We start from the raw sequence: 19,992 nt of genomic DNA on the forward strand, positions 1-19,992 counted from the left end.
TTTGTTTGTTTGCTTTGTTTTGTTTTTGTTTTGTTTTGTTTTAGATTTATTTATTTGACACAGAGAGAGATCACAAGTAGGTGGAGAGAGCAGCAGGCAGAGAGAGAGGGGGAAGCAGGCTCCCTGCTGAGCAGAGATTCCCAACTTGGGGCTTGATCCATGACCCTGGGATCATGACCTGAGCTGAAGGCAGAGACTTAACCCACTGAGCCACCCAGGCACCCCTCTGGTGGTTATTTAATCATAACATAAAATAGATGGTTCGTGCTGTTTAATTCTACTGGAATTAGTGAAAATGTGAGAGGAGTTCTATTATGCATGCCGTAAATATGTCCATGTAAAAAGTTAAAGGAGCTTGTTTTATTATGTTACAAGTAAGCAGATCTAAATTCATAATAAAATATTCTGCTGAATCTCAGAATTCTAAAAAATGTCTTGGCTGTAGATAGGATAACCTGCAATTACACTATATAGATAGTGAAATTATTTGTGGCCAGAAACAGACTTTCAACTTTCACTTGGTAAAGGCAACAAAAACACTTGTAATAATCTTGCTTAAAGTAGCCCATTCAGATTAAGCCAAAATTATCCCAGAGATTTAATATTAAAAATAGGCTGAGAGTTGTTTGAACTGTGATCACCCCCCAAAATGAGGGGATAAACATTCTTCTTGCTACATTTTTTTTTGGAAAATCCCTGTGCTGCTCTGAGGAAGACAAAACAAAGGTAAACAGCATGTGCAACCGAAATCTTGCTCAGCAGAGTGATTTATTTTCTGGCCTACTAACCAGTGACAGGAGCACATCTATCTTGTCCCAGTTGCCCTGGGTTTATGCATCCCTTTGAGCCGGAATTCTCAAAGCAAGGAGTGGAGTGTAGAGTTTGAGACCTTTATAGATGGATGTGTGGCATCCATCACACTGCAACTGAATTTTGGCTTGAAATTTAAGGTACACTATTCAATCGCTTTGTGCCTCGGTTTCCCTGTCTACACAATGGGGATTGTTGGAAGGGGTTAAATGTGATCATACAGAGCTTGGAACTGTGCCTGGCAAAGAGTAAACCCTCAACATATGTGAGTTATCATTACACGTCAAGAGTTCCCTTCAGCGACCCAGTCGGCTTGTCTTTCTAAATATTAGCACAATAAATATAAATGGCATCAGAACGTGAGGGGGCAGAGGCCACGTGATCCCTCCACGAAAGCCACATGTAGGGGCCTCCAGAGAGTTAGCAATAAGCCGGGAAAAGGAAAGGTAGGCGCGTCCGTGGCCCGCGCGATTTCCCGCCGCGCCCGCGTCCCGGGCGGCGGGCGGGCTCCGGGGGCGCCCGGGCCTCGGCGGCGGCGGCGGCGGCGGCGGCGCGAGCGGCGCCTCTGGGCCGGTGAATCATCCCGGCAGACACCGAGAGCCGCGGCAGCAGAGAGCAACGCTGAAAAATGGCTGAAGCGGGCACGGGCTTTCTGGAGCAGCTCAAGTCCTGCATAGTTTGGTCTTGGACTTATCTCTGGACCGTGTGGTTCTTCATCGTGCTCTTCCTGGTCTACATCCTGCGGGTGCCCTTGAAAATCAACGACAACTTGAGCACAGGTAAGGCCGGGGCCGCGGGGCCCGCGGCGCTCGCCCCTCCCCCGCCCCGGAAAGTTAGTGCAACTCGCGCGGGGCCGCGGCTGACGGGGGCGGGAGGCCGGGCGCGCGCTCGGGGACGCGCCAGGGCCCGCGCACTGGACGCCCGCGGCCACCCGCCGAGGACGCGGCGCCTCAGGTGGCGGGGGCCGGGCCGCGTGGGGGCGGCCGGCTGCCTTCCCGGCCCCGCCGCCCCGAGACCCTGCGGAGGTGGAGCCGCGCTGTGCACACGTCGCGAGGCGGGCCCGGCAGGCGGCTACGGCACCGCGGCCCGATGGGGCCGCCCTGCCGGGGGCCGGTCGCCGGGCGAAGAAGGGCAGGCGTCGGGAGCGAGGGAGTTCTGGCCGACTCCCCCTCGGGTGTGGGAGCGCGGACCCCGAGGTTTTCCTCAGAGTTAGACCGTGCCCTTCCTCACACCCTGTGGGCCGGGGCTTCCATCCTAAGTGCAGTCGGACCAGGCGTCTCTCCCTAGCTGGCGGCACTCGGCCGGCTGAGGGCGCCTTCGAGTCAGGGCTGCCCCGGGCTGCCCGGCGCTGAAGCCCCTCAGCCGGGGCCGAGTCCGACTCGGCCGAGTCCGACTGCCCCGGCGGCGCCTCGGGGGCCCGTATCTGAGCTCCTCGCGGCTGCGAGGGGAACGGCGTCGCTCGGATTTCCATGGGCCGAGGGCCACCTTGTTAGGGGTACGGATGACGTGTCGGGTGACCAAACGGAATGTCAGAGGGACAAAAGGAGAGACGGGAAATCGAATTCGTGATGGTTTTCAAGGATCTCTACGCTTCCCTCCACCCTCTCCCCGCCCGCAGCAGGCTCTGGTAACTAGCCCCGTCCGGTGTCTTTGAGAAAGCTCCGCATGTCTCCTCCTCACGGTCCTAAGTGCAGAAGGTAATGAGCCCAGGACCTTAATAAACTGGCAGCTGGCCGACCGAGTCCTTAAAAACAGCCACGAAGAAAATCCACACCAGCCGTAACACTCCAGAGACCATTGAGAAACACAAAGTAGATTTTGAAAAAGGGTTTACAGTTCTTCTTTGAAGTCTGGAAGTAGTTGTGGGACTCAAGTCAGACAGTTTTTTTTTTTTTTTTTAAAATTTGTAATTTTTAAGTTTCACAATACTTTCGAGGAAAATCCTTACAGTCCCGAATAGGTGTGCAATGTATATACTCCATCGGGCGTGTGATTTACATAGTCTGGGAGTCCAGGTTTGGTAGGTTTGGTAACGCGTGGTCCTGTGTGGTGGTAACTGCACTAAAATAATTTTTTAGAACACTTGAGGTAATACGCTCATTTTGTTAGATACTAGTGCCTTTAAATTCTAAACTTTGGGTATCTTGATTACTCTTAACTTGAACTCCTGTTCATATTTACATTTGTTTCTTAGTGTCCCTGGGAGACAGGATTCTGCACCCTAGAATCCTGCCATTTTAAAAGGTGTTGCTCAGCCCTTAGATTTAGTCATCTCAAAGACCATGGCTTTCTGGCTGTTTTTCTTTGAGAGTGGCTGATTTTCACGTACTGTCTTCCTTGGTTTAGGCAAATATATCTCCAAGATACCTCTAGTCCCAAAGCCCTGTGATTTTAAGAAGTTATTTGAATATTTGTGGTAAGGGAATCCTATAGTTATTGATAAGCAGGTTTGATTTTTTTTTCTCCCTGAAAATTTAATGTAGGATTTTAAAAAATGGGAATGTTTCTCATTTAATACACATTCAAAATTTCTATTTTGGAATACACACTTGCATACAACATTTTTTAAAAGTGGGTTAAATAATCATCCGTGTGTGTATATGTGTTCATGTGCCCATGAGTGGTCTGTGCTGAACAAGCAAGAAGCAGAAGACCTACTGGGAAACCATGTAGTTTTTAAGGAAGAAAATACTGTAGTTGGATGTTCTCCCTACAGCTTTAAATCTGGCATATCTTATAAATCCTTTTGTTAATTAGTATAGGATTGTTGCTTATTTGGGCTTATAAGAAGTAGAAAATACGAAGATGTACAAACCATCAGGGCTGGATGTCATCAGGTATAGTATGGAGGGGGTCTGAGGCTGTTTGTGCTAGTGAGTCTGGGCTTCTGTTTTCAGTGTGGTTTTATGCACATTTTAGTCATAAAGGAAGGTAAAAGGAGAAGCGTAGAGACAACTACCTCTTTGCTATTTTTTTTTTTTCCTTTGTTTTTTTTTTTTTTTCTTTGCTATTTTTTGTAGTAGTTCCTTACCATTCACTGGATGAGTGAATTTCCAAGTTGTGGTATATCTAGTGAGTTGGGATAGGAACAGTGAAATTGATCAAACATATTAGTGGGCATGTGCCTTACTTAAATTTTCAGCTTTAGATTGAGGTTGGAAACTGACATGAAACCTTTAATTCTGTGATGGGTCATATGCATGTAATTCATGGTGTTCTAGTTCGTGAACACATAAAAGGACAATTTTCTAATTAATGTCAGCTTTAAGTTTAGGATATATCCCAGACATTTTAGTTGCCCTTACCTATTTTTGGAGACACTTCTCTCAGCCATTAATGAAGCAATGTAAATGATACTTTTTTTCCTAGGCCCTCAGTTACTGTACATGTGCAGTGGTAGTTTTATATTCTTTAAGATTCTCTTTAGCTCTAGGATTCTGTTTCAGTGTCTTGGTATACATTTCATTGAGTGCAGAGTACAGAAATAAGCAAATAGGTGGGCTTAATATATGTGAATATATATACTTAGTGAATATATTTTTTTTCTAGTTTGTACTCGAATTCCTTTGAATACAACTTCAGATACAATGTGACTTCTGCCAGTGGCTTTCCTTCTCACTGAAAATAAAATCCAGATCTGTTCCCCTGGCTTACACAGTTTGATGATTTGATCCATTCCTACTTCTCCAATCTGAACTTCTACCATTCTTTCTTGAGGTTATTATCTTGCAAGACATTTTGTGATTCTTTATTATTCTTAAAGATTTATTTATTTGAGACAGAGGGAGGGCACAGATGGGCACAGGCTGAGGGGGTGGGCAGGGCATGGAGCCCCATGTGGCTCATCTGGCTCATCTCACAACCATGAGGTCATGACCTGTGCGGAAATCAAGTGTTGGATGCCCAACCGACTGAGCCACTGAGGTACCCTCTTCTTTCTTATTCTTAAATATACCTCGCTTGTTCCTGCCTTGCAGCTTTACTAGCTGTGTGCTCCACCCAGAATGTTTTCCTATTTGATTTTTGCACAGTAGTCTTACTAGTCACATCTCTGCTTAAATTTGCTTCTTTTGAGAGGTTTTCGCTGATGACCCAATCTAAAATGACTATCCAGTTACTGTAATATCACCAGATTTGAATTCTCTGCACAGCATTTAGCACTGTTTGATGTAGTTCTTACTTGTTTGTTTACTGATGCATTGTCATAGTTGTACCCCATGTACTGTAAGCTCCATGGGAGTAGGGGTCTTGTTTTGTCTTACTGTATATTTCCAGGATCTTGAACAGTGACTGTTTGGGCCTAGTGCTTAGTATATATTTGCTGTATGAATGAAAAACTATCTCAGTTGGTTGTGGTGACTCAGCAGTAACACTCTTCTTTAGGAAATGATTTTGGAATCTATCATTTCTTATGAGATTGCAAATTGTGTTCACTGACTCTAAGTTATAAAGACTACCCTGAAATGTTTACTGCTGTCCCAAAATATTTACATGTTTTGATCCTTTCTTTAGGGGTAGAATATAAGGAAGGTTAGCCTTCTGGTTCATATTGTAAAGTATATGTAATATAAAGGATGTTAAGAGTAAAAAATTAATTACATTTTTGTGTAGTATAACCTGGAACTTCAAACATAGGATTTACTGAGTTAGGTACCTCATATCACCTGTAAGAAACACCAGCTATGATGAGTGAAAGGAGCATTGAATTTAGAAGATTTGAGTTTAAATCCCGGTTTGCCATCTGCTAGGTAGTGTTGGACAAATTACTTTGGAAGACTTTTTTCTCATTTATAAGATGAGGACAGTAATCTTCATTTCTTAGATTTATTTTGAACTTCAAATTCAATAACCTTTAGCACTGAACCCTGAGCATTGCTCATTAATAATATTAGCAACCATATACTGTATACCTAGTTGTCTCGTCCATTTCACTGACTCTGAACTGTGTTCATTTATTAGTTAATTCATTCATCCACTGGTTTTTTAAATTCATGCATTTGGGGAAGAGAGGCAGGTACCTGGAGATTGAAGTTGTATTATTCTTGTCAATTATGATTTGGACCTACAATCTCATGTCAGGTATATTCCTTCCAGTTTCCTCACTTGTTTTCTGTGCTGAAAAATTATCATTCTCTGATACATTGTCTTGTTTGCTAATGCTTCCTGGTATATTTTGCTCCCTATGAACAAGAGCCGTGCATGGTGCAGTCACATCTTAAAAATAGGATTGAATGTAAATCTGTTAATTCGACGTAGGAAGGGATGAGGAATCAACGCTTAATTGAGTTCTTACATGAGCCTAGCACTGCACTGCTTGCTGTGTCACTCTGGGCTTGTCCATGGAAGTCTGTGTAAACAGCTACATAAACAGCTACATGGCTCATACTCTCTTTGTACATGTAGAATAAAAACTGTCAAGATAAAATGACTGTAGTTACTATACTAGTTGTCCAATTAAAGGAAAAAGTACAGGTGAATACATTTAAGAATGTATTTTGATGGGAGAACAGCCTAATTTATGAGTGAAGATGAGAACTGGGTAGAGACCTTTGGATGGGTCTGTTCCCTTAGAATACTCAGAAGAGCTTGAGAGCAAGGGTTATGATATTTTTTTTAACTTTGTATTTCCATCATTTGCTTATCACTTAGTGATGATACATGAAAAGGTAAATGAGTGAATATTTTTAAAGCTTTCCAAGATTAATGACACCAGTGGTACTTTTCTTATTTCACTTCACCACCTAAGGTTTTTCCTTCCTTTGGTTCAGAGGGCTATTGCTAATACTTACCATTCAAGGCTGGACTTATTTGGCTCATAACCGAAACTCAGAGAGAGGATTTTTCTAAGGTAACTGGGGCAAAAGCTTGAAGATAAGGGAGGAAAAAGAGTGTTCTTGTGATTCAGAGGAGGTGTTTGTCCAAGGTGAAGTAATGGAAAAATTCAGAACTGGAAAACACTAAGGGGGAAAAGAGACAGCGAGGTGTAAATGTGACTAGTCAGTTGGGTCAAAACGATCAATGATTATCTAAATGTGGGACTGCAGTGGGATTGACAGAAAGTGTGGAACTGGACAAATAAGACTATATGAGGCACAACTTTGGGCATTCTCTGAATATTGCTATGGTTGACATCAGTTGCCTTTGACTTACCAGCCTGGTGATAGAATTGGTTCCTTGACTGGAATGCAACTTCGTATGAGATAGTAAATTGAATGAGAAAGTGCTTTGTAGACTATAAACTGCCATTTAAATCCAAGGCATTACATAGGTTGTTTCTCCAGAAGTTTATATTCTATAGACTTTCACAATGACATGGCATGTTAAAATATATAATGGGATCTCATTTATCCTGGAGAATCTTTCTTAAGAATATCTAAGAGTTTGACTAAACAGAGTAATGACTTACTGGTTTGATTTTTTTTTTTTTTTTTGAGTAGGGGCTTCTTCAACCCAGGGCTTGAACTCACAATCCTGAGATCAAGCCCCAAGCTGAGAACAGAGAATCAGACACTCAACTGAATGAGCTACTCAGGCACCCTTTATTGGATTGTTTTTAACCACATAGTAGTGAATGTCTGTTTGTTGTAAATATGAAACAAAATCTTCTGGCATGCTTATTGTGTTTGAGATGTCATTGTAAAGATATCTATAACAGGTTTTTATTTTCCCAGAAGAGAGAGAATACATAATGAAATTCATTTTTGGTGTTACAGTGGAGCAGGGCAGTTGCTCATGTGTTACTGTTACCAGTCCTTCAAATATAGCAGGCATTCTTGCACTACCTACTGTGCTAAAATAGGAAACTGACAGGCTCAGTTAGCTCCAATAGTATTTCATAGTAGCTGAAGCTGTGGCCATAGGAATCACTGTTTAATTCCAGTTACTAAATCACTCAGCAAAATAAGGCAACGTTTATCTGAGAGAGGATTTTTTTTCCTCTCTGAATTTTAGGAAACTGAAAGTATGCTAGCTATAAGCATACTTTGTGGAGAACCCTAATTTTGTTTCTTAAATTTTTTTTCAAGGTTTTATTTATTTGTCAGAGAGAGAGGGTGAGAGGGCAGGGTGTACAAACTGAGGGAAAGGCAGGGAGGGAGGAGCAGGCTCCCAGCTGAGCAGGGAGCCTGATGTAGGACTGGAACCCAGGACCCTGTGATTGTCACCTGAACTGAAGGCAGGTACTTAACCGACTGAGCCACCCAGGTGCCCCTGTTTCTTAACTTTACTTGCAAATCTAATAAAGGATCTTGGTTAAGGTCAGTCTTTTTGAAAATTTGAACAAGTCTGTAGAGGACTTTGAAGAAATCTCTGAGGTTACTCACTGAGAAGGACTGTTTGTTTTGTTTTGTTGAAAAAAAGCTTAACAATTTAAAACAACACAAATAGTTGAAACACTCTGAGGCACAAAAGTCTTAAAAAAGGAAGTGGCTCTTCAGGCAGTTTGGATCTGTATTTATGTATGATCTACATTTAGAGGATTTTTTTGTTTGTTTTGTTACAAAGTCAATTGTAATACCAATATAAAGTGTTATTTGATTAGTACTAGGTAATAGTAGAATGCTTTCAGTCCTCTCTGGTAAGCTTTTCCAGTTTCTTTCTTTTGGGAATGAGAGAATGAAATTTACCTTTTTTGCCAAATTGATCTTTTTCATTTATTTGCTATGTACTATTTATCAAGTATTAATAATAGAATTAATAAAATAATGCTCTTAGGTGTGCATGTGTTACACTCACTTGACTCAACTGGTGTCCTTTCTGGGATATACATTCATATTCCTCTAGTGTCCCATAATCAGAACTGGTGTGATCTGGTTTTGTACTTTTCCCTCCAGCTTTGATGGAGAGGGAGGGGAATTCGTATCCTCTATCACTGATACCTTTTATTTAAAGCAAAACAAAACAAAATAAGTAATACTTTTCTCAGTTCAGGCTTAGAGTATTTGACATTATGGTTTAGAGAGACAAGTTTTTCTTAAGTTTATTTGGCTCTTTTAACAAAGAGAATGTTTTAAATTGCACCCTTACATTTGTGAGATGAAGTGTGAGATGCTGAGTTATAATTTTTAAAGATTAGAAAGTTTATTCTCAATTTTTTTCTCTTAACTGAAAGTTGTATATGTGTTATTATCATTCAGTAAAAGTTTGAAAATCTAATATAAAAAAATCTAATGGTAAATCTAATCTGTTAGAGAAAGTCACTATCCTAAGAATAAACTTTTTTTTCTGTACATTATTTGAACAGTCATTCTCAGAGGGAAAGTACAGAAGCAATAACAATTAAGTTTGAACAAAGATATGCAGACATTAAGAAGTATCCCTAAAAATGTTTGATTTTACAAACAGTTTTGTTTTGTTTTTGCTTACCTATAGAAAACAATGTAATAATTTCTGATAGATTTTAAAGGACAGTCAAAGGACCTATAATTCTTAAAAAACAAGCATTTTTAGGGGCGCCTGGGTGGCTCAGTTGTTAAGCATCTGCCTTTGGCTCAGGTCATGATTCCAGGATCCTGTGATAGAGCCCTACATCTGGCGCTCTGCTCAGCGGGAAGCCTGCTTCTCCCTCTCCCACTCCCCTTGCTTGTGTTCCCTCTCTTGCTGTGTCTTTCTCTGTCAAGTAAATAAATAAAATCTCTAAAAAAAAAGAGCATTTTAAGTTTTAACTGTGAGAATATATGGGACTGAGAAAGCAAGTAAGATACTTAGAAAAGATAAGAGCATTTACTATACAAATGGGAGGGAATCTAAATTCAAAGCTTGCATCAAAGCTGTCTAGCTGTGAAGAGAGAACCGAGATTTATTATTGCTCAGTCCAAAGGGAAAACTTAAATGATATTAGTTAAGTGTAGTGATTAGCAGACTGGGACTAGCCGGGGAAACAGATTTGTGTAACAGTGGGCACAGGTAAAGATTTTTCCCTAATGTGTCTTGAACATTATGGCTACCCATTGTTTCATGTCTAACTTATTGCTCTTTAGGAATAAACATGACTTAGAATATAAAGCCCTTTTTAATATATCTTCTATTTAGAATACTTGCAAAAACTAAAGGAGATATAAAAATATTTAGACATTAAGACAGTATTTTATTCATGGATTACACTCTGTTGCAGTCATTTATTATCTCAGTAAAACATTCTATTTCATTAAAGATATGCTATTGATATGTGAATACTGTTAATACTTAGCTTTATAGGAATCTCACTGACTAGCCAACCAGAAGATTGAAAAGTGGGGTGGGTGTGGAGGAATGGAAATATGACCAGGATGTGGGCCCTGTCTTCAAGATCCTTGGTGCAGAGAGGGAAAGAGAAACAGGCATACAAGCAACTCTCATCCAAAGTAAAATGTGTAGAGCAAAAAGGAGCAAACAAAAACTGAATATAAAGGATGAGAAAACTTGGAATTCATGTTGGTATTACTGAGCTGGACCTTGCTCTAGGAACCCCTATGCTAATGGAGCTGCATTAACAAGGAATATCTTACCACGTGGTGCCTTCAGAACACTACAAGTATGGCTGAGGGGGGATGACAAAGGGAAATAGAGAATCCATTGGGGTTAAACTGGAGTTCATTGTGAGGAATTAAAGTGGAAAAAGTTCTGATTACGATGTATTTTACCCATATAGAAAAGGATTGGAAATAATATAATAGGGTGACCCACAGCTCATATTTAAACATTATTTATGTCAGTATTTTGCCATAAGTATTCATATTGCTTTTTGTTTCTCTTTTTACTATAAATTTTATAAACTATATTTTGTAGAACACTTTTAGATTTATAATAAAAATTACGATGTTAGTATAGAGAGTTCCCATATGCCTCATATGCAATTTCTCCTATTACTAATATCTTACATTGGTATGGTCCATTTGTAACAATTAATGAATAATATTGATATATTATTATTAATCAAAGTCCATAGTTTATTCAGATTTCCCTAGTTTTTACTGAATGTCCTTTTATGGTCCAGGATTCCATCCAAGATACCATACTACAATTAGTAGTCATGTCTCTTTAGACTCCTCTTGGCTATGGCAGTTTTTCATACTTTTTTTTTGTATTCAGTGACCTTGACAATTTTGAGGAGTACTGGTTAGGTAATTTATAGACTGCTGGGATTTGTTTGATATTTTTCTCATGATCTTTCTATGATTATGGGTTTTGGGGAGGAAAACCACATAGGTAAATTGCCATGTTTATCACATATCAAGGGTACATACTATCAGTTTGACTTATCACTGTTGATGTTGACCTTGGTCACCTAGCTGAGGCAGTGTTAAGTTTGATACTGTAAAGTGCCTTCCTCAATATGTAGTCTTAGAATCAAAATCACTTGCATAGGCCATAAAAGAGTGAAGAGTTTTGCTCCCCCTTGTAGAAATGAACAAGGATCACCCAAACGAGAACAAGTAAAGGCTGTTTATTCAGTGCTTGCTATAGCCACCATCACTTGCTTTTGGCAGGGTCTCAAAGGCAAGCAGAGAAGTAGGAAAGCTCTGCAGTAGAAAAAGGAAAGGCTGCCAGTAGGCCCTGATTGGAGACTGCTAGCACAGAGAAGCCGAAGGGGGCTAACTAGAAGCAGAACGTCCTACATATTGGGTTTGGGAGGACATATTTGGCTTTTTTAGTTTGATCCTAAATTAGAAGTGGGGACAAAAATTAGAGAAACTATCACTTATTGGTCAAGTCCTGACTCTTTGGCTGAAGAGTACAGAAGTTGTGGTTTGGCTTTCAGGACTGGTGTTGCGGCTTCTGGATCAGAGTTCCATTTTTATATGTGGTCTGGTCACTGCCTGTTTGTATATTCAATCTTTCACCCACCTTGAGGGCAGAGTATTTACACCCGTAGTTGAAATTGTTCTCATTGGAGATTTGTCTGTTCTTATTCATTTATTTAATCAGTATGGACTCATGGATATTTATTTTATACTTTGGGTTATAATCCCATACTGTTTTATATCTTTTATTGCTCATATCATTGTAGTTTTGGCCACTGGAAGCTCTTTCAGATGACTCCTGTGTCCCTTTGACATACCCCTGTCATTATGGGATTTTTTTTTGTTTAAGCACTTTTCTTTATAGTGCTACAAGGTGCTCCTGGCTCATCTTGTATATTTCTTGTCCCATCTTTCTTTTTAAAAAATAAACTCTTATCAATACAGGGAAAACTGCACCACATCCCTTTCTATTCCTTCCCTCTCAATTGGAACCACTTTCCTGAAGTTGGCATTATTTCCTTTTATTTAATGTATTCATAAACAATATATAGTAATTGTTGTGAGTTTAAAGTATTTATACAAATAAAGTAGTATAATATTTGTTTAATAGATTACACAAATAAGGTAATAAGAAGGGGATTGTACATACTTTCAGTAACTTGTTCTGTTATGTGACATAATGCTTGTGAAATTCTTACATGTTGTAGCTGTAGTTTGCTTGTTTAATTAATTAGTTAATTAATTAATTTAGTACCCGATGTGGAGTCCAGTGTGGGTCTTGAACTCATCACCCTGAGATCAAGACCTGAGCTGAGATCAAGAAGCTTAACTGACTGGGCCAGGTGCTCCTGTAGTTAATTTATTTTAACTGTATAGCATTCCATTGTATGAATGTACCATGACATACACATTATATTACAAATAGTGAATGCTGCATGGACCTCTTTGCACTTGTGTCTGATTTCCCTAGAGAAGGGATTATCAATAGTAATGTAACCGGGTAGGGAAAGTTTGGAAATTTGTGGGGGACCTTTTTAGTTATCACAATGATTGCCATTATAGTAATGCTTGATGACCTGCAATGGGTGTGTTTGCTTGTATTCCACATAATTTTTAAATATCTCCCATAAATATTCATATAGACAAAAAAATCTGTTTATCTGATTTGAGTGTTCATTCTGCATGTAATCCTAAAATATTTTTGAAATAGTTATATGCTCTTTTTAAGAATTCAGACTACGGTGTAAATTGACAAAGGATTTTACTTTGTTCAGAACTTCACCAAGAACTGTTTACCATTTTGAAAACTTATGACTGCAATAGCACTACAGTTTGTAGTGTCTGAGTCACTAATATGACACACTTGTATCAGCCTGCATTGGTAGGTTTTGCGTTCCTGGCAAAACCAGGATGCTTTTGTAGTACAAGTGATGCTTTTGTAGTACAAGTATCTGTCTATTTCATTAAGACTCCTACAAAAGTCTTGAAAACTTTGCATTCTGAATACAATTAAACTATTTTAAAGAGGGTTGGGCTTGGGGTGAGGCAAGTGAGGTGCCTAGGTGCAGAATTAAAGGAGATATTCACTGTCAGAGTCCTGGAAGCGCAGCTCCAGCACTTGCACAACTTTGCTCCTCAAATTGCACACCCAAATCAGTGTGATTTCTAGAACTTTTGTGGCTCAGTTTTGGTTAATCATTCTTCCCATCTCTGCCATGCTCCTTTGTACCATTGTCTTCACATTGCTGCTAAGTCAGGGCCGACATGCCTGCTTGGCGTGGTCTGACAGAGGTGATTTTAATCTGGAGTGCAGCTGACTAGAGCACCAAACCCTGAGTGTTAGTGGGGTTTTAATCTTGAAGGCATAGTTTTGGTAGATGGGTGGGCGATTCCAGGATTCTTTTTGATAAGCTAGTGGCTGGCAACTTGCTACATTCTTCAGTTTCAATTAATTTTATCCTATCAGGTAAGCAGGGAAAGGTGCCAAGAGCTTATCTGAGTCATTCCTTGTCTCCTTCTGGCCAGCCTCAGATTCTTTGGTAAAGCAGGTAAACTAACTGGCCATTGGCAGTCTTCAAAGAGAGAAACAATAGGTCAGGAATGCTGGGCCAGTATATGTGGAACAATGTGTCCTTTGCCGGGGAAGGGAGAGGCTGCTTCCTGATCTACAGTGTAAGCTTTTCTGATGTCTTCAGAACTCCTTTTCCCTGGAGACACCAGCTTCCACAGAATGAATGAGGATGAATCCCATTTCCGATGTCTTAGAATCCATCATCTTGAAAAGCAACAGAGGAGACCTAAAGTTGAATGGTCCAGTGGATCCTAGAAAAGGCTGTTGACTAGAACTTTGTGTGAGGATTTTTGAGTGGGGGAAATGAAATGCTTTGATATATGTCATGGAGATAATTATTGCTGGCAAAGATAAGCGCACTATGCCAGCAGGAAACAGGTCATACACTCAAATTGTTTATTGAGAAGAATTTAATAAAGGGACTAATTATGAAGATGTGGGCAGGATAATAATAAAGGATATTTTATTAGTAATAAAAGATAGTGTAATACCCTGGTGCTAGAAGCAGCAGGGAGCCATAACCATGTGTAGGTGTGAAGGGACATGGGGAAGCAGCAGTTCCTGGAACACAGATAGAGAGCAGTAGAAGAGCTGTGGTCATTGGTAGAGACATGGCCAGTCTGTGACTCTGAGTTGACTCTGTACATTGGGAACTAGGGAGAAAGGCCTGTCCCTGTCCTCCTCTCTCTTAATTCCTTTTTAGGGTCTCTGAGTGGTTGGCCCAGAAGTTAGAGGTCGGAGTGGGAAAAGTGGGAAGTAGACATGGAGGGGCAAATGGAAGATACCTAGCATAAAGCACTTTTCTCTGACTCCTTGGACCATTTTTTAAAGAAAACCTCTTTCTCAGGATTCTGTTTTCAGCACTTTTTTTTTCTTAAGCAGTATCCTCCAGTAGTCTCATACAGGTGTAAGTCAGCAGTTCTTTCCTGACCCTCTCCCAGCTTCCAGGTTTGCATTCTTAACAGCCTAACTAGCTCTCTTCATTTCCTGAATGAGCTGAAAATGGAGCTGAATTTTTCCGAAGGATCACACTGCTTTCGAAACCCTTAACAGTCTTCATCTTTCCTTTCCCTTACATGTGTTAGTTGGTAGATCCTGTCAAATTGATAGTGCCTCATGCATCTCTCTTTAGTTTCTACTTCTGCCTTTATTTCAGCCTTTATAATCTTATTACAGTAGTCTCCCAATTGATCTTCCTGCCTCTAATCTCTCCTAATCTAATCTGCATACTGAAATTTGCTTTTAAATCCTTTAATGTTTTTCTGTTGCCTAGCAGATAAAATAGATACATCTAAGCCTAGTAATATTCTAGGCCCTCTTTCATTAGCTCCAGGGAGCGTTTCTAGCTTGATACTCAATACTAACCTTCATATTCCATGCTGTACTCAAAGTGTACTGTACTTCATGCAACATAATCATCTCTGTGTTCATTAATTATCTTAAAAATTCCTCGCTTTTCATATAATGGAGGCCAGATGACTCATCTGCAAGTTGGATACCTCCAGTTACCTGAGTCCAAATGGTTACAAATACCCCAAATTCTAAGTGCCTCACATAACCAGTATATTCCATTATCTCCTTACTCTCCTATGTTTTCTGAGGAGCTTGACCTTTTCTTCCAGTCTTACTCCTACATCATAGTGCATCCAGGCCTGTCAGCTTGTGGACTCATAGGACTCTAGGTCTTCTCCCCGTCAATGCATGTTCCTCTGTAAGCCAAGCCCTTCTATGTGATGGCATTGGTCATAATGAACAATTGACAGTGTACATGGAGGCCTCTATGGCAGTCCTAATTAGTTTTTTTAAACTAAAATTTTTATTTAAAAGTAATCTCAAACTTACAGAGAAGTTGAAAATGTAATAATAGCCTAGTGTGAGTAGCAGCAGGGAGCCATTACTCATTTTTTTTTTTTTCTTCCAGAACCATTGGAGAGTACACTGTTGATGTGATTCCCTTTACTTTAGGATGTAGTTCCTACAAACAAGGGTGTTCTCCTACCTAACCAGAAGAAGACCATAAAAACAAATTGATTTTGATAACTAATCAGTTTAATCAGAAATCAGTATAGTACAAATTAATCAATAACCAATAACTAGTTATGAGACCCTATTCAAGTCTCACCAGTGGTACCAATAATGTAATTTTATAGCAAAAGGATGTGGTTTTCAGTCATGTAATGCATTTAGTTGGAGTGCATTTATTTCAACCTTGTCTCTCTAATCTTCTTTAGTTTGGGATAGTTCTTTAGTTTTCTTTAGTTTAGTCTTTCTTTAGTTTAATTTGGGATAGTTCCTTAGTCTTACCTTGATTTTCATAACCTGAAATGATGTATTGATGAGTACATGCCAGTTATTTCTTAGGATGTCCTTCAATTTGGGTGTGCCCAGTGGTTCTTCATAATTAAGTTCAGACTATGTATGCTTCTTTGGCTGGAATGTCACAGTAGTGATGCTTTGTGTTTCTCGTTGCATCTATCAGATGTTACATGATTTTTATTTGTTATGTTAGTGATGATGCTCATTTTGATCACTTGATGAAGGTGATGTCTGTGGGGATTCAGTATTGTAATGTTATTCTTAGTTGTTTTGTAGTTAGTATTTTGTGAAGTGTCTGGAAACCATGTAAATTTTTCATCAGACTTTTAGTGTATTAATTACTTTCTTTCTTCTTTTTTATTTTTTTAAGTAGGCCCAGCATGGAGCCCAATGCAGGGCTTGAACTCATGACCCTGAGATCAAGACGTGAGTTGAGCTAAGAGACTATTAACCAACTGAGGCACCCAGGCACCCCTTAATTTAATTTCTTTATGCCAGCAGGGATTCCTGGTTTCCTGTTTTGTTCAGTGGACTATACTTTGTTGCTCTCATTATTATTTTGATGCTTAAACTGTCCCAGATTTGGCCTATGGGAGCCCCTTCAGACTGGCTCCTGTATTCTTTTGACATGTCCCTGTCATTCTTTGAGGACTTGATTACTTTCTAAGATACTCTAGTCACAACTTGTACTTTGCCTGCTCCAGTCTTGGAATCAGCAATTTCTCTAAGAAACCGTCTTTCCTTTTAGTGGAGAAACTCCTTCTGCCAAGGAGTTGTCTTCCTCACACTGCTCAGCTCTGACACACACATGGGGCTGCTACCTGTTCTTATACCCTTCTTACTCTGCTCGGGCGCTGACACCCCAGGCAGGGCTGCTCTCTTGCACAGATGCTCTCTTCACCCTGTGCTGCTATCACCTCCCACTGCTGATGTGATTTCCTTTACTTTAGGACGTAGTTCCTACAAACAAAGGTGTTCTCCTACCTAACCAGAAGAAGACCATCAAAACAAATTGATTTTGATAACTAATCAGTTTAATCAGAAATGGGGTGTCACCACCTGGCATAGATACCTACCTACCTTACTTGGCCCTCCCTGTGAGTTGAGAAGTGAATTATTTAGGAAGAGAAGAGAAGAGGTGGACTCACCTTTAAGATTGTTCCCTATCCACCTTTTCTTTAAAAAAAAAAAAAAATCCTAATAATCTGTTGATTATTGCGGACTTGGAATCTCAATAGACCTGGCTTCCAAGTCTTGTCCTTTTTCGTTAAGCTATGCTATCATCTATTTGTTAAATCCTTCAATTCTTTTTTTTTTTTTTAAGATTTATTTATTTTGAGAAAGAGAGCTCAAGTGCACATGGAGGGAGGAGCAGAGGGAGAAGGAGAGAGAAACACAAACTGACTCATGCTGAGCTTGGAACCCAACCCAGGGCTTGATCCCATGATGGTGAGATCATGACCTGAGCCAAATCCAAGAGTCGGATTCTCAAACAACTATGCCACCCAGGCATCTCTAAATCCTTTAATTCTTTAAAATAAATTGGTCTACATCTTTATTTTTTAATTTTTTATCTTTTTTTAAAAATAATTTTAAAAATTATATCACGTTAGTCACCATACAGTACATTGTTAGTTTTTGATATAGTGTTCCATGATTCATTGTTTGCGTTTAATACCCAGTGCTCCAGCAATACGTGTCCTCCTCAGTACCCATTATAGGGCTCAACCATTTCTCCGCCCCCCAAATTGGTCTAAATCTGTGAGGATGTAAGTACTTGAAGAATTAGACCCCATTGGAAAGAGCATGTCTTCTAGAAAGCAGAAGTTTTAATGCATGCTCCCATTTGCACATATTCATCTTAGCTGTGTGTGTGTGGTAGGGGGGACAAAGAGAAGAAAATTTTGAAAGTTAGTGCAAAGAATTTGTAAAGAGCGGTCTGTGACGAGGCCTTTTCTTTTCTTTTTTTTTTTTTTTTTTTAAAGATTTTATTTATTTATTTGACAGAGAGAAATCACAAGTAGATGGAGAGGCAGGCAGAGAGAGAGAGAGAGAGAGGGAAGCAGGCTCCCTGCTGAGCAGAGAGCCCGATACAGGACTCGATCCCAGGACCCTGAGATCATGACCTGAGCCGAAGGCAGCGGCTTAACCCACTGAGCCACCCAGGCGCCCCGACGAGGCCTTTTCTTTATGCAGTTAAAAATTTCTAAGAAACTCCTTCTTTTTGCCCCCAACCAGGTCCCAAATTTGTTATCTTTTGCCCTCCAACCAGGTCATTAAGTAGTCTCTCCCAGTGTGCCAGAAGGACCTGGTAATCTGTCATCTCTTCCACTAGACTGAAAGTTCTTCAAGGGCAGGACTGTGGACTCCGTGAGAGCAGGTTGTCTCTGCCACAGACACATTTGTGTCCCCCACTCCAGCACTGTGCTTATCTGCACAGGAGGTACTCGGTCAATACTAGTTTGCTAATTCTGCTTTGTAGTGAGGCCTGACACTAAAGTCCATGATCTTTCTAATACACTTACGTATGTTCAGGACTAAGAGGGGCTTTGTCTCCTTTCAGCTAGCAGTCTGATTAATCCCAAAGTCTAAGGGATTACTTGAGGGCTCACTAGCAGACGTATCTCCTGACCATATTGGAGTCTGTTACGTATGATGCACAGTAAGTGCTCAGTCAGCTCACCTGTTGTAGTACTTGGTGTTCCCCAAAATCCCAGCAATAGATGAGCTGTCAATGGGGAGGAGACACCATCACTTCATGTTTGTATGATTTAAAGTATGTTACGTAGTTATCTGAGGTTCAGTTTCCTTATTTGTACCATGGGAATTTGAATAGCTTTCTTACTGAGTTGTTGGGGGTTAAAGGAGCTGTGACAACTTTGCAGGCGCGCAGTGCATGGCAGAGTAGCTGTGCTCAAGACTGGTGTTAGCTCATGTCTTTCCACTTCAAGTTTAAAAGGTTCATTCAAGAATGTTAGAATAGCTGAACCTACACTGTCTTAATAACACTTAGTCTTAAGCTTTATTTTAAAGCTAGCTTTACTTTTAATCGCCACATGGTTATTAAACATTTTAACAACATTTCTTAACAAATCTCCATGATTTAGATTTTGGTGGTTAATTTTAGATCTGTTTTTCTGGAGCACTTCCTTTACCCACTAGGTGGTGCTTGTCTATGCGTTTGTGTCGCTTTCCTTTATAAAGACGTTATTTGGAGGGAAAAACACATCTTGTTACCTTTGAGACTTACATATGGGTACTGATATTTATGCTTGACCTGTTGATTAGATATTTTAAGGATAAACTGGGAAGTAGGAGCAGGAATTACTGGGAAATTCTTTTAGATCATTCTGTTTATTCATGTAATTCTCAAGTTTAAACAGAAGACATTGATATAAAGAAGAATGAGATACCAGGAATGTGAGTAAACATGGTATTCTTATTTTTGAGATATACACAAAATTTAACCTATGCAAGTTAATGAATTAGGTAGAAATATCAGTATAATAAAGCACTTTGTAAAATACCCTCTTGATTTTTCAATATGGTTAGGAAGACTTAGCTGCTAATTCATATTCAGATATATTACTACTGACTAATCAACATCATATTTGACTCAGAGTGCATACCCTTTGAAGTATGGTGATTGTTTTAAAAATGTGAAGCATTTTCTGTATTACTTTCTGATAAAATTCAACAAACATTTATCAAGCCTGCCTCATATGAGGTACAGAGATGAGAAGACATTCCCTTTCATGAAATCAAGAGTAATTAATAGTGTTTGACTGAGGTTAGCTGCTATAAAGGAGACCGGATGGGATCAAAGGAAGGGATTCCCAGAATTTGTGGCACAGGACTGTTTTAGATGAACTTCAGGGAACATCCTCTGACAAATTTCTTACTCACTGTGCTTTCCACGAATAGCTGAACATAACTAATTTGGGACCAAATGCTTTGATGAAAGATGATTTTAATCTTTTTAATTTCTCAGATAACATGCAGAAAACTTCTGGACATGTGTGATTAGGGCCTTTAATAATGGACTGCTTCTTCATCCTGACTATAATTGAAAGG

The 19,992-nt window shown here is 39.9% G+C and overlaps 1 protein-coding gene across 8 annotated transcripts in view; it reads left to right on the top strand.

Annotated features, from left to right (window-relative positions):
• The first annotated feature begins 1,242 nt into the window (after positions 1-1,242).
• ST7 (suppression of tumorigenicity 7) overlaps positions 1,243-19,992 on the top strand; it is a 250,897-nt gene continuing 232,147 nt past the window's right edge. Inside the window, exon 1 of one of the 8 annotated variants that reach the window (XR_009352945.1) lies at positions 1,243-1,589. Coding sequence is in view for 5 of the 8 variants with exons in the window: in XM_059171663.1 (XP_059027646.1) it covers positions 1,439-1,589 (151 nt within the window). In the remaining 3 variants the exon portion in view is untranslated. Of the gene's footprint in view, positions 1,590-2,473; positions 2,508-19,992 lie in introns of those variants that run through there. The other 7 variants (XM_059171663.1, XR_009352946.1, XM_059171653.1 and 4 more) reach the window with 7 other exon arrangements.

This window comes from Mustela lutreola, chromosome 4 (assembly GCF_030435805.1).
Source record: "Mustela lutreola isolate mMusLut2 chromosome 4, mMusLut2.pri, whole genome shotgun sequence".
NCBI classification, from domain to species: domain Eukaryota; kingdom Metazoa; phylum Chordata; class Mammalia; order Carnivora; family Mustelidae; genus Mustela; species Mustela lutreola.